The sequence below is a fragment of the Argopecten irradians genome, chromosome 8, assembly GCF_041381155.1.
Source record: "Argopecten irradians isolate NY chromosome 8, Ai_NY, whole genome shotgun sequence".
Lineage (NCBI taxonomy): Eukaryota > Metazoa > Mollusca > Bivalvia > Pectinida > Pectinidae > Argopecten > Argopecten irradians.
Window position 1 is genome coordinate 39,116,820 of NC_091141.1, and position 12,341 is coordinate 39,129,160.

General features: G+C 36.2%; 1 protein-coding gene across 2 annotated transcripts in view; it reads right to left on the minus strand.

The window, feature by feature from the left end:
* The window catches only part of LOC138330326 (uncharacterized), a 69,462-nt gene extending 66,444 nt beyond the window's left edge, over positions 1 to 3,018 (minus strand). Inside the window, exon 1 of one of the 2 annotated variants that reach the window (XM_069277867.1) lies at positions 2,188 to 3,018. In XM_069277867.1, the coding sequence (XP_069133968.1) occupies positions 2,188 to 2,315 (128 nt within the window). In that variant the 5' untranslated portion in view covers positions 2,316 to 3,018. The remainder of the gene's footprint in view (positions 1 to 2,187) is intronic. The other variant, XM_069277869.1, reaches the window with a different exon arrangement.
* Between the last annotated feature and the right edge of the window lie 9,323 nt (positions 3,019 to 12,341).

The window sequence follows — 12,341 nt, forward strand, 5'->3', positions numbered from 1 at the left end:
CGAACTGTATGCTACCTACACTGCACCGAGCTAGCCGTGAAATAGACCATGTGAAATCACGTCGTCCCTTTAACAATCTAAATAACCGATGTTGTGACTTTCATCACGTAAGATTTAATGGTAACCGCTGTATAAAATAACATACACAAAGGTTTCTGTGTTCCCTTGTTATTTTATAGTTACACGCAATAGGCGTCGTATAAATGAGCTTGAGGTCTTGGCATGCTTGGACTTAGGTTGTCAGAGATCTAATCTATGTTGAAAATGGAATGATAGAGGGGGAGGGGGGCAATTTTCTATCACCTGAAATTATTGATTTCAGAAATCGGTCAGGTGTACATCGTGTGTTGTAGAAGCCATCAGCGTTGGGTGGGCGCACGAACACGGGATACATGAACTAGTTCAAGACCACTGTTTCATTATAAATGACCTCTTATCATGACAAAATACACAAACGTTAAAGGGAAAACAAACAAGTATAAACAGAGAAAATTAAAACATGTTGATTATTCACGGAATCTCAATTAGTCCCGAGATTCAGGTGACAGAGGTAGTATCTATATCATTCTATACATAAATTGGTTTATAAATAATTATTTTTTATCAATGAATCTGACTTCCTGACTGGTAAATATTTTTTTCTCATACTTCTATGAAAACAATCTGACGTTATCGTGACGTCACAATAGAGACATTGACGTTGCGTATTGATTTGGAAAAAAAACCCAATGGAATATTGTTTATTTTAAGACTACTTTATCTTATCAATGCAATAGGTCTTAGTTTCAAAAAAATACTATAAACAATGATGTCACTAATCTTTATTTTCATCGAATTTTGAAGAAAAAAAAATACAAAAAAATGTGAGAATGGAAAGTCTAGTAGATCTGTAGTAACGTCGCTCCTGATTAGCCTCTGATGCAACGTTAACACTGTATAACAATTTAAAGGATCAACTGAAATAGAAGTTTTTTGTGATAGACGTTCTGTAAAATCATACACTACATGCTGTGTAATAGGAAGTCCTATGAACAGAATCAATTGTCCCTAATTTTATATAAGTTATGAAGTTGCTTTAAAAATGTCAATCGCATTATTTGATAAAAAGATAAAAGAAGAGTGAAGGTCTTAGGGCATCACCCTGTGGAACTCGACGTTCGGGAAATGTGATATCACAATATCAATATCTGCTCGATTTTTTTATGAATGAAAATATCACGTCGATATATATACTAAATATTGACTTCCATACGACCATGTACTAGTCGATGAGATCTCTGAGAAATCACAGCATATATATGTTTTTTTAAGAATTAACTCGAATGTATATTTCTATGCTGTAGTGATGTAAAATAAAAAATTCCAGTGTACTCTAAATGAATCGTTGATTTACGAACTTCTTCAATCAAAAATAATTAATTTTCTCTTTGTTTCTGGCTTTCTGATTGGCCTGAATTCATTTTTTTTTCATTCCACGATGAAAAAAAATATCCGAGAATGGCGCTGAAACCCGACGTTATCTTGACGTCACAATAGAAACATTGACGTTGCGTATTGATTTGGAAAAATAATCCCTTGTAAAAAAATAATGGAATCGTACGTGTAAACGTATTTCATTTTATAAAGTAGCATGGAAAATTTTTGAAGTCACTATTTTTTAATTTCATCGGGTTATGAAATAAATTTTGTTTGCAAACTTTTGTGAGAATCCGCGTACAATGCTTAATTGAATTTGAAAAAAGGATGATTGAATGAGTTTATACTTGATAAATGTTTCTTATTTAATTAAACAGATGTTATAAAAAAAACTCTCGTTAATTTACTTTTGTACATGACTGTCTGGTGTATCTAGCTATAGGTTTGGCTTTTATTAGTCTAGCGTCATGTTAACAGCCAGGGTCATATAAGAACGTGCCAAGTTTGTTGGTGGAGGAAAGTCGGAGTACCTTGAGAAATACCACCGACCCGCGGTAAGTGTCTTGCTATAAAAGGTGCGCGATAACCTAGCGGTATCATATGTCGTGTTGCAACATGGTTTTAACACTGTTAATAAATAAATATATATATAGAGAGAGAAATAATTAAATAAATTAATAAATAACATAAATAAAAATAATTAATTGAATGAATTAATACATGAACAAAATAAGTTAAAAATGAATACATGAATAAAAGATAATAACTTACCCTGGACCAAAAATAAAAATCGAGAGAGGAAATGGAAAGTCGGTGGCATTTGTCCTTTGAACTGTTAGCAGACTGATTACACAACAGGCCCACAGGGCTATCCTGACTGTCCCGACTGATCTCTCCATAACTCTTAAATTAAATCCAACAGGAAATAGAAATTCCAGATTATCGGGAAATTAAACGATCTTTTCTAACACAATTTCACAAAGCACTCTGAATGTTTCTGAGAACAATATGAAAACCGAAATTCCATATTGACCTTTGTCAATCCAAATGAATTAATATGAAATTAAAAATAACAGCAATCCACTTTTCTAATTGGTCACACAAATTATCGAATTTTGTTAATCCAAATCAGTTAATATGGAATTCGGCATGGCAATAAAATCCTTTTCTAATTTAGTCACACAAATTCCATATTACCACAAAAATTTTCGTGAATTCTCTGCGAAATATGTTCTCTCTTCATAAAAGGTATCAAACGAAAGAAAAAAAATCAGTGATTTTCGCATCACACAGATTACGTTCTTCCAAGAAACACTTATGATTTTTTTTCCGCAATGCCTCACATCTTCAGTTTCGCTGTACAGCTAATGTGGAAATGTTCCTGTTGGACATGTGTTTACGACATATATACCGATTATCCTTACTTCACTCCATGCTCAATCCTTTAAATCGTACGGTCACTCTGTTTCTAAAAGCTTTTTGGAAATTGTAGTTGTTGTAAGTAAATAGACGTATCGATACTAAAACCACTCAACAGTTGAGATATCCCGTGGGTATTTAATTTCTATGCGTGACGAGATCGGTCACGCTAGAGTGCCCCGGGGTAAAATTAAACCCTTCACACTTGCAACAGCATGTGTAGAGACATGGCGACTGATTGTTTTCTTCAATCAGGTACTCCGCTGTATTGCTAGTCTGCTGATAACTTTTATTTACAACTCACAGGCTGGAGAGTAAATCATTCAAACCAGATATCCCCATGAACCTCCTTCAGGAATGTTTAAATATGTATACATATCATCCCTACTTTATATGATACAGGACACAGGTTAATATCAATAAGTATGATTAAATAATTCAAATCAATTACGTTCATTTGTCTCCACACAAATTAATATATATGATCAAGGATTTATAAGTGAGACATCGTACATCTTTGGTATGATTTATTAAAGGGACGCTACCTTTCCGAAATGGCTTTTAATTTTTAAAATTGGAGTATTAAACGAAATTGGTAATTTTGTAGAGTCACAAAAAATATTAACTTACAGTTAATTCTACACTTACCACCACCTTTTGAACAATTTAATCTAAATAAAGTTGATGCTGATACTGATAACGCGGGTCATTTTATGTTTCCCGCCGTCGTCCTAATTACCGCGCGTCGGTTCTTCTTCTTCTTTGTGACTTTATTCCTCCATAAATGAAGAGTTTGTACAAAATTTTAAGACAAAGAATTACAAAAAGAAATATGGAAGAGATTACTTAAATAACACATATTCGATGTCCTAAATCAGGATGTAATTATAAGAAAATTGAGAGAAAAAAATATAGAATAAAGGGAAAAACGATTCAATATACCAGTAAAAAAAAATCAAATACAACCTGACACCTTCAAACACATGATGATATGAATGTAAAAATATACACATATTTACTGAAACGTGAATTTAGCAGCTTTCACAGAAAAGCAACAACAAACGTAAGCAAATCTAATAGAATCTAAACCGGTAATAGTTCCTGTATATAATCAGGGATGTACCCTAATAGGACACAAATAAGTTCGTGTGTGTCTAAATTGTATAATTTTACGTATAACTCAAATGGATAATTGTTGACAATATTTGTGAAGAATTCGTCACGCAGATCAAATAGATCTTGATGTTTACAATCTAGTAAGCAATAGGCCAATCTGATTAAAACACAGATCCTTATAACCACCGTTCAATAGAGGATCTGACAATATCCCATAAGGGGTCACATCAGATGACCTTTATATCACGTGTACTTCAGAGCAAATGTAGTTTCTACACCTTACAACATCAATTGAAAACGTCTTTTCGCCCCAGTATACATATACAATTAGCTTTGTTGTGCGCTTCGGGCGAGATGACTACATACACGAAAATAATTTGGACAGCTTTTTCAAACTATTTCGTCCCCAGTCAAGATTCTGGCAGTGCCAATTTGATTGGCCATTTATTTCAAAAGGTCATCTTGACGTGACCCCTAAAGGGATGTTCTCAAATCCTCTTATCCAACGTAGTGATGATAAGGTTCTGTATTTTAATCAGATTGGCAATGGGATAAAGCATCATGAGATATTACATTACATTACATTATCACTGCGCCAGACGACAAAACAGCGACATGAATCTTCACTGTTAACATAGTTTACCAGGGAATCCTGTATTTGGTTGATGTTATAACATCCTCTTAGGCCATTAATATACATTTTCGGATGTTATTATTGTTGAAACTTGTTTTTCTTTCGCAAAGGTAGTGGGCCTTTAAAGATGCTCCACCGCTGACAAATGTTTTTTTTTCACTATCAAAAACAGGAGCAGACGATTTAGTATTTTTCTTCAGTTACAAAAGTTACTTACTTTACACCATTTCCACCATTGGAAAGTTTAAGCTTCTAATTTTACTTCAAATTAAAGATATGAAAAATAATTAATTGCATCCCGAAAAAAATCCGTGTCACTATATCCTATATGGAATGAAGTACTGATTGCGTATCCACCAAAGGCGAAAAAAATTATTTCACATTATTTTTTGTGTTAATTAGACATGTATATACACGATTAAACACCAATTATTGTTCAAATGATGAATATCATTTATGCTCTGTCGGCGGTGGAGCATCTTTAAATATCGAGCGTAACTCTGGTGTAATGTTGCAAACCAATAGCTAAATGTGTGCATCCCTTCCGACTAGTTAACGGACGCCACTCCTAAATGCATGACTGTTTTCCTATTATTGCGAGGTAAAACGGCATGAAAATATTGTTGATCAATTTTAAAGTGTCAAAGTGTTTATCATTGCGACAGATCGATTGAATTTGGTTATGATTCAATTACCGTGACCATGGTAGCAATAAAACCTTCGACGTGCGATTAAATCCCCTGAACTTTCTGGAAATGTTTAAAAGGTTTCCAGAAAAAAGGACAGTTTAAAATAGCAACAATAGATACATTTATCCTATGAATAAATATCGGTTGACGTCAGAAATTAGAATAACAATTTTGACAATTGACACTTTAAATCTTGGTGTTTGCACTGGGCTGACCTATAGTAACAATAGAGCCATATATCTAAATCACTGGTAATAACAAACAATTTTAGTTTGACAACCGATCGCTAAAAATCTTGAATCTTGCGATGGGACCGTATGTCTGGTAACTTGTTATTTTCCGGGCACTCCGGTTTTAACCCACTCGACTTCCGGGTCAAAAACGTGTGTGGGAATAACTGATAAAGAATATGATTTATTGACAGTTTTTATTAGTTTGTTTTTAATAGACAGATGGTGACACATGAAATTTATCCCCGAGAATCCAGGCCAATATCTACGCTTACATCACTACATCCTTGACAACAACTTAACATACAATGCGTGATGGCGTTCCTCGTGATTGACCAGATTTGATGCCCTAGCAACACCACAGCAGAGGATTGCTGTCCACATCTACATAGCTACGGTTCACAGGGACTTGAGAAACAGTTACTTCATGTACATGTATATGTTACATAGGAATAGACTAATCTAGATAAAAATCAGTAATATCATCTATTCATCTATACACCATGTAGAGAAATGTTTCTATCGATTTTCAATTTATAACAACATTTTAGACGTTTTTAGATTAAAAAAAAGGATACGACGATATCAATGTGATTGAGCATGACATAAGGCTAATTTATGTTCGAAAGAAAATTATTTTTGTTTATACCAATATTATCCCTATAGTCCACTAAACCTGCCTATATTATTAGGCCTTTTTCTGCCATCGATTATATATTTTTTTTGTTATAAATGTTTTAAGAAACCTTTAAATTTTGCTCCGATTTTGCTCCGCCTATATATTAGGCCAAAAAAAATAATTAAAAAACCTAATAATATACAGTTAATGTAGGCAGGATTAGCGAACTATATTATCCCAACTTGCAAAGTATCGACTTCAATGTTCCCTTTCGCCTGAATGAATGCCATGCGGGTACATACCATTAGCTCAATAGAGTCGATTGTAAAAACACGGATTTCCACATATCAACTAAAGATTATTTTCAATGGGACTCGTGGTTGTTTATTTCAAACTTGATTATTCGGCAGTAAATACAACAATAAACTAAGTAAACACTATGGAGCAGTGTAAAATAGCCACATTGACCTGTTATACACCGTCTTTTCACACACAAAACTGTTACATTTCGTGTGTATCTGCCCTTTATGAACTTCTTTGTGAACATTTCGGAGTACATCGAAATTATATCGGAATTTTGGAAAGCGATACAAATCTTTCTGAAGCTTGAAGTTTAGTTGAAAATTATTATTTGTCCGATATTATTTGCGGGAACTCAACTCAAAATGAAAATGCAAAGTCTCCCAGCCATCGCAGAATTGTTAACCTCGCATTTTCAAAAGTACATGTTTGCAAGTTTTTGGGAGAGGTTCGGATGTTACACGAATATATTTTAAAATATCTCACTTTTGTTATACACTATTAATATCTTGGAAATCTTGGGGTACCAGTATTCTTCTCGAATCAGCTTGTCCGTCCGTCAGTCAGTCGGTAGTAACATTTTGTCGGGACAACTGCTGAACTGGTCAAAACAATGATTGTCATGGTTACCAGGTGACTACACACTTTTGTTTTTTAAAATGGTCATAACTCATAAATTTTTGTAATTATTACCGGGGCTAATCGTAGAAACCGGGCTACGCTATTTACGCTCGTGGAAACGCTTCTTTTACATAGAAAACTGTCGTCTGGGGGAGCGTATGTGATGAATACTTGCTCGGTACCGGTGTTCAATTCACGGTCAAGAATCCAAGCATGCATGTTGCCCACGGAACAGTAGAGTGTTTCACCAATGGGTAGAAGCAAAATTGATGTTTTATTGTATTATACTTTGTCCTGTATTTCGCAAACAGTATAGACGGGTATGTCATATCATGGTTGAAAATTGTTATTTTTGTTATACATGTATACTCAAACAGGTATATATCTGAACGAGAGACGGAAGTAAAACTGGATTCAGTTCATTAAACTGTCACAGTTTTCAATGATTAGGTGACTTTTTCTTGTTGAATGTTACTGTTTGTTACTGAATGTTACTACATTTTCTAAATGTGAAAACGCTGCAGACTGGTATAGCTGTATGCATATGGAACACTTATAAAATTAATAATACAAGGCAGTGGATTTCTTCAATCGAAAATCATTTCCATGACAACAGATATACAGGTGGTATTTTATTTGGTTTTATTTTGTTCGGATCTAGTTAATCTTTTCTTATGGAAACAGATCTAGATTTGTGTGCGAAATACAGGACAAAGTATAATACAATAAAACATACATTTTGCTTCTACCCATTGGTGAAAAACTCTACTGTTCCGTGGGCAACATGCATACTTGGATTCTTGACCGTAAATTGAACACCGGTACCGAGTAAATATTTATCACATACGCTCCCCCAGACGACAGTTTTCTTTGTAAAAGAAGCGTTTCCACGAGCGTAAATAGCGTAGCCCGGTTTGTACGATTAGCCCCGGTGATCATGGTCAAATTTTGGTAAATTTCTATGATTATAGATGTCTATAGTTGGATACACCGAATGCTTCAATAACGATTACCATGGCAACGTATGTACGTAAAAGGTAAACCTTTGGCTGGCATGCTCTCATAGAGGTGTGCACAGGCAATATTTCTTCACGTGATTTTTTTCAAGTGAAACTCACGTAAAGAAATATTGCCTGACTGGGGATATTGTTTGATTGACATGTCTAGTTTTATCTATCATGTCTCGATCACTGTGAGCAGTATAGCTTAATTACTAGTTTTTTATTGGTCATAAAATGTGTTCACACCCCATGAATGGTAGGAGTAACACGTGTATTTGTGAACACATTTATTCGGCAACTTTTGCGTCCCATAGTCTCCCGAGTGAAAAGCGACCTGAAAAAAAATTCAATTAAAACGACAAAAAACTGTCGTAAGCAATGAATTTATTTACTAGCACATATGGATGTATTGTTACCAATTTTCCTTCCCACGCCCAATTTTTATAAGTTACGAGCTATTCTGACAATCAAATGTCTTCGTCATGAAGTAGCATAACAATACAATCGAAAAATGCGTTGCTCAAGAGGAAACTTGGTAATTCTCGTCCTGTATTTAGATGTCTTCGGCAACCTTTCATCCAATTTTATCCTCAGGTGCTGTATATGATTTGAAATGAATCGCATATTTACAGAACAATACAATATTGATTTCATTTGTTAGCGATAGATGCAAATGGGTCAACCATGAGATTTATTTACCATGTATTTAACCCATATCTAGGTAATAAAACAACATTACAATGGCCATCTATAGTGAACACAGTTGTATAGTCCAATCTAATGTTTGTGTCAATATTGATCCCGCGTATGTGTCAAAACAGAAAAAGGGATTTAAAGGAAATAATTCTTACCCATCAAATCATTACCAACAACTGAACCCATTTAACAATTATTTCATGTTTTGAAGAGGAAATTATTATTTCAGGCGGTTCTCTCACCATAACACTGGTCCCGATTCCAGAATAGCTACCTCACACAATATTTATTTTGTGGTTTACTCGTTATTATTACCGACTAAGTCCTGGTCACCTTAATGTACTCTCACTATGATAGTTTTACCACTATTAAAACATGGCTATGATATCATCTTTTGTTGTCCCCGGTACTTTATTTAGACTATTGTTCAAGTACTTGTTCTGTCTGTAAATTAGTAGACCTTTCACTGTACATTAGTTTACCTGTAGCTGTAGATTAGTTTCAACTAATCTATGGGAATAACATTGGTATGGAATTTCATGAAAAAATCATGCGATGCATGCTTGACAGATAGGTAACTATGGAACTCCCTTCAAGAAAAGATTGGTTACCATGGAACACCCTTCAAGGACAGATAGGTAACCATGGAACTCCCTTCAAGGACAGATAGGTAACCATGGAACTCTCTTCAAGAACAGATAGGTAACTATGGAATTCCCTTCAAGAATAGATTAGTAACCATGGAACACCCTTCAAGAACAGATTGGTAACCATGGAACTCACTTCAAGGACATATAGGTAACCATGGAACTCTCTTCAAGAACAGATTGGTAACCATGGAACTCTCTTCAAGGACATATAGGTAACCATGGAACTCTCTTCAAGAACAGATAGGTAACCATGGAACTCTCTTCAAGAACAGATAGGTAACCATATAACAACCTTCAAGGACGGATTGGTTACCATTGGAACTCCCTTCAAGCATAAATTGGTAACCATGGAACAACCTTCAATAATAGACCAACCTTCAATAATAGATTGGTAACCATGGAACTCACTTCAAGGACAGATAGGTAACCATGGAACTCTCTTCAAGGACAGATTGGTAACCATGGAACTCACTTCAAGGACAGATAGGTAACCATGGAACTCTCTTCAAGAACAGATAGGTAACTATGGAATTCCCTTCAAGAATAGATTGGTAACCATGGAACATCCTTCAAGGACAGATAGGTAACCATGGAACTCTCTTCAAGGACAGATAGGTAACCATGGAACTCTCTTCAAGGACAGATAGGTAACCATGGAACATCCTTCAAGGACAGATTGGTAACCATGGAACTCTCTTCAAGGACAGATTGGTAACCATGGAACTCTCTTCAAGGACAGATTGGTAACCATGGAACTCTCTTCAAGGACAGATAGGTAACCATGGAACATCCTTCAAGGACAGATAGGTAACCATGGAACAACCTTCATGGACAGATTGGTAACCATGGAACTCTCTTCAAGGACAGATTGGTAAAGATTGGTAACCATGGAACTCCTTCAAGGACAGATTGGTAACCATGGAACTCTCTTCAAGGACAGATAGGTAACCATGGAACATCCTTCAAGGACAGATAGGTAACCATGGAACTCCTTTCAAGGACAGATTGGTAACCATGGAACTCTCTTCAAGGACAGATAGGTAACCATGGAACATCCTTCAAGGACAGATAGGTAACCATGGAACACCCTTCAAGGACAGATAGGTAATCATGGAACTCCTTCAACGGACAGATTGGTAACTATGGAACTCCCTTCAAAAACAGATTGGTAACCATGGAATACCCTTAAAGGACAGATTGGTTACCATGGAACATCCTTCAAGGACAGAAAGATTACTATGGAAATCCCTTCAAAGACAGAAAGGTAACCATGGAACTCCCTTCAATAGATTGGTAACCATGGAACTCCTTTCACGGACAGATAGGTAACCATTGAATACCCTTCAAGGACAGAGAGGTAACCATGGAACTCTCTTCAAGGACATATAGGTAACCATGGAACTCTCTTCAAGAACAGATAGGTAACCATGGAACTCACTTCAAGGACAGATAGGTAACCATGGAACTCTCTTCAAGAACAGATAGGTAACTATGGAATTCCCTTCAAGAATAGATTGGTAACCATGGAACATCCTTCAAGGACAGATAGGTAACCATGGAACATCCTTCAAGGACAGATTGGTAACCATGGAACATCCTTCAAGGACAGATTGGTAACCATGGAACTCTCTTCAAGGACAGATAGGTAACCATGGAACATCCTTCAAGGACAGATAGGTAACCATGGAACATTCTTCAAGGACATATAGGTAACCATGGAACTCCCTTCAATAGATTGGTAACCATGGAACTCTCTTCAAGGACAGATTGGTAACCATGGAACATTCTTCAAGGACAGATAGGTAACCATGGAACATCCTTCAAGGACAGATAATGGTAACCATGGAACATTCTTCAAGGACAGATAGGTAACCATGGAACTCTCTTCAAGGACAGATAGGTAACCATGGAACTCACTTCAAGGACAGATAGGTAACCATAGTAAACCATGGAACACCCTTCAAAAACAGATAGGTAACCATGGAACACCCTTCAAGGACAGATAGGTAACCATGGAACTCTCTTCAAGGACAGATAGGTAACCATGGAACTCTCTTCAAGGACAGATAGGTAACCATGGAACTCTCTTCAAGGACAGATAGGTAACACTTCAAGACAGATGGTAACCATGGAACAACCTTCATGGACAGATTGGTAACCATGGAACTCTCTTCAAGGACAGATTGGTAACCATGGAACATCCTTAAAGGACAGATTGGTAACCATGGAACTCTCTTCAAGGACAGATAGGTAACCATGGAACATCCTTCAAGGACAGATAGGTAACCATGGAACTCCTTTCAAGGACAGATTGGTAACCATGGAACTCTCTTAAAGGACTGATAGGTAACCATGGAACATCCTTCAAGGACAGATAGGTAACCATGGAACACCCTCAAGGCCAGATAGGTAATCATGGAACTCCTTCAAGGACAGATTGGTAACCATGGAACTCTCTTCAAGGACAGATAGGTAAACATGGAACTCCTTTCACGGACAGATTGGTAACTATGGAACTCCTTTCACGGACAGATTGGTAACTATGGAACTCCTTACAAAGACAGATTGGTAACCATGGAACACCCTTAAAGGACAGATTGGTTACCATGGAACATCCTTCAAGGACAGAAAGATTACTATGGAAATCCCTTCAAAGACAGAAAGGTAACCATGGAACTCCCTTCAATAGATTGGTAACCATGGAACTCCTTTCACGGACAGATAGGTAACCATTGAATACCCTTCAAGGACAGAGAGGTAACCATGGAACTCTCTTCAAGGACAAATAGGTAACCATGGAACATCCTTCAAGGACAGATAGGTAACCATGAAACACCCTTCAAGGACAGATAGGTAATCATGGAACTCCTTTCAAGGAAAGATTGGTAAACGTGGAACTCTCTTAAAGTACAGATAGGTAACCATGGAACATCATTCAAGGACAGATAGG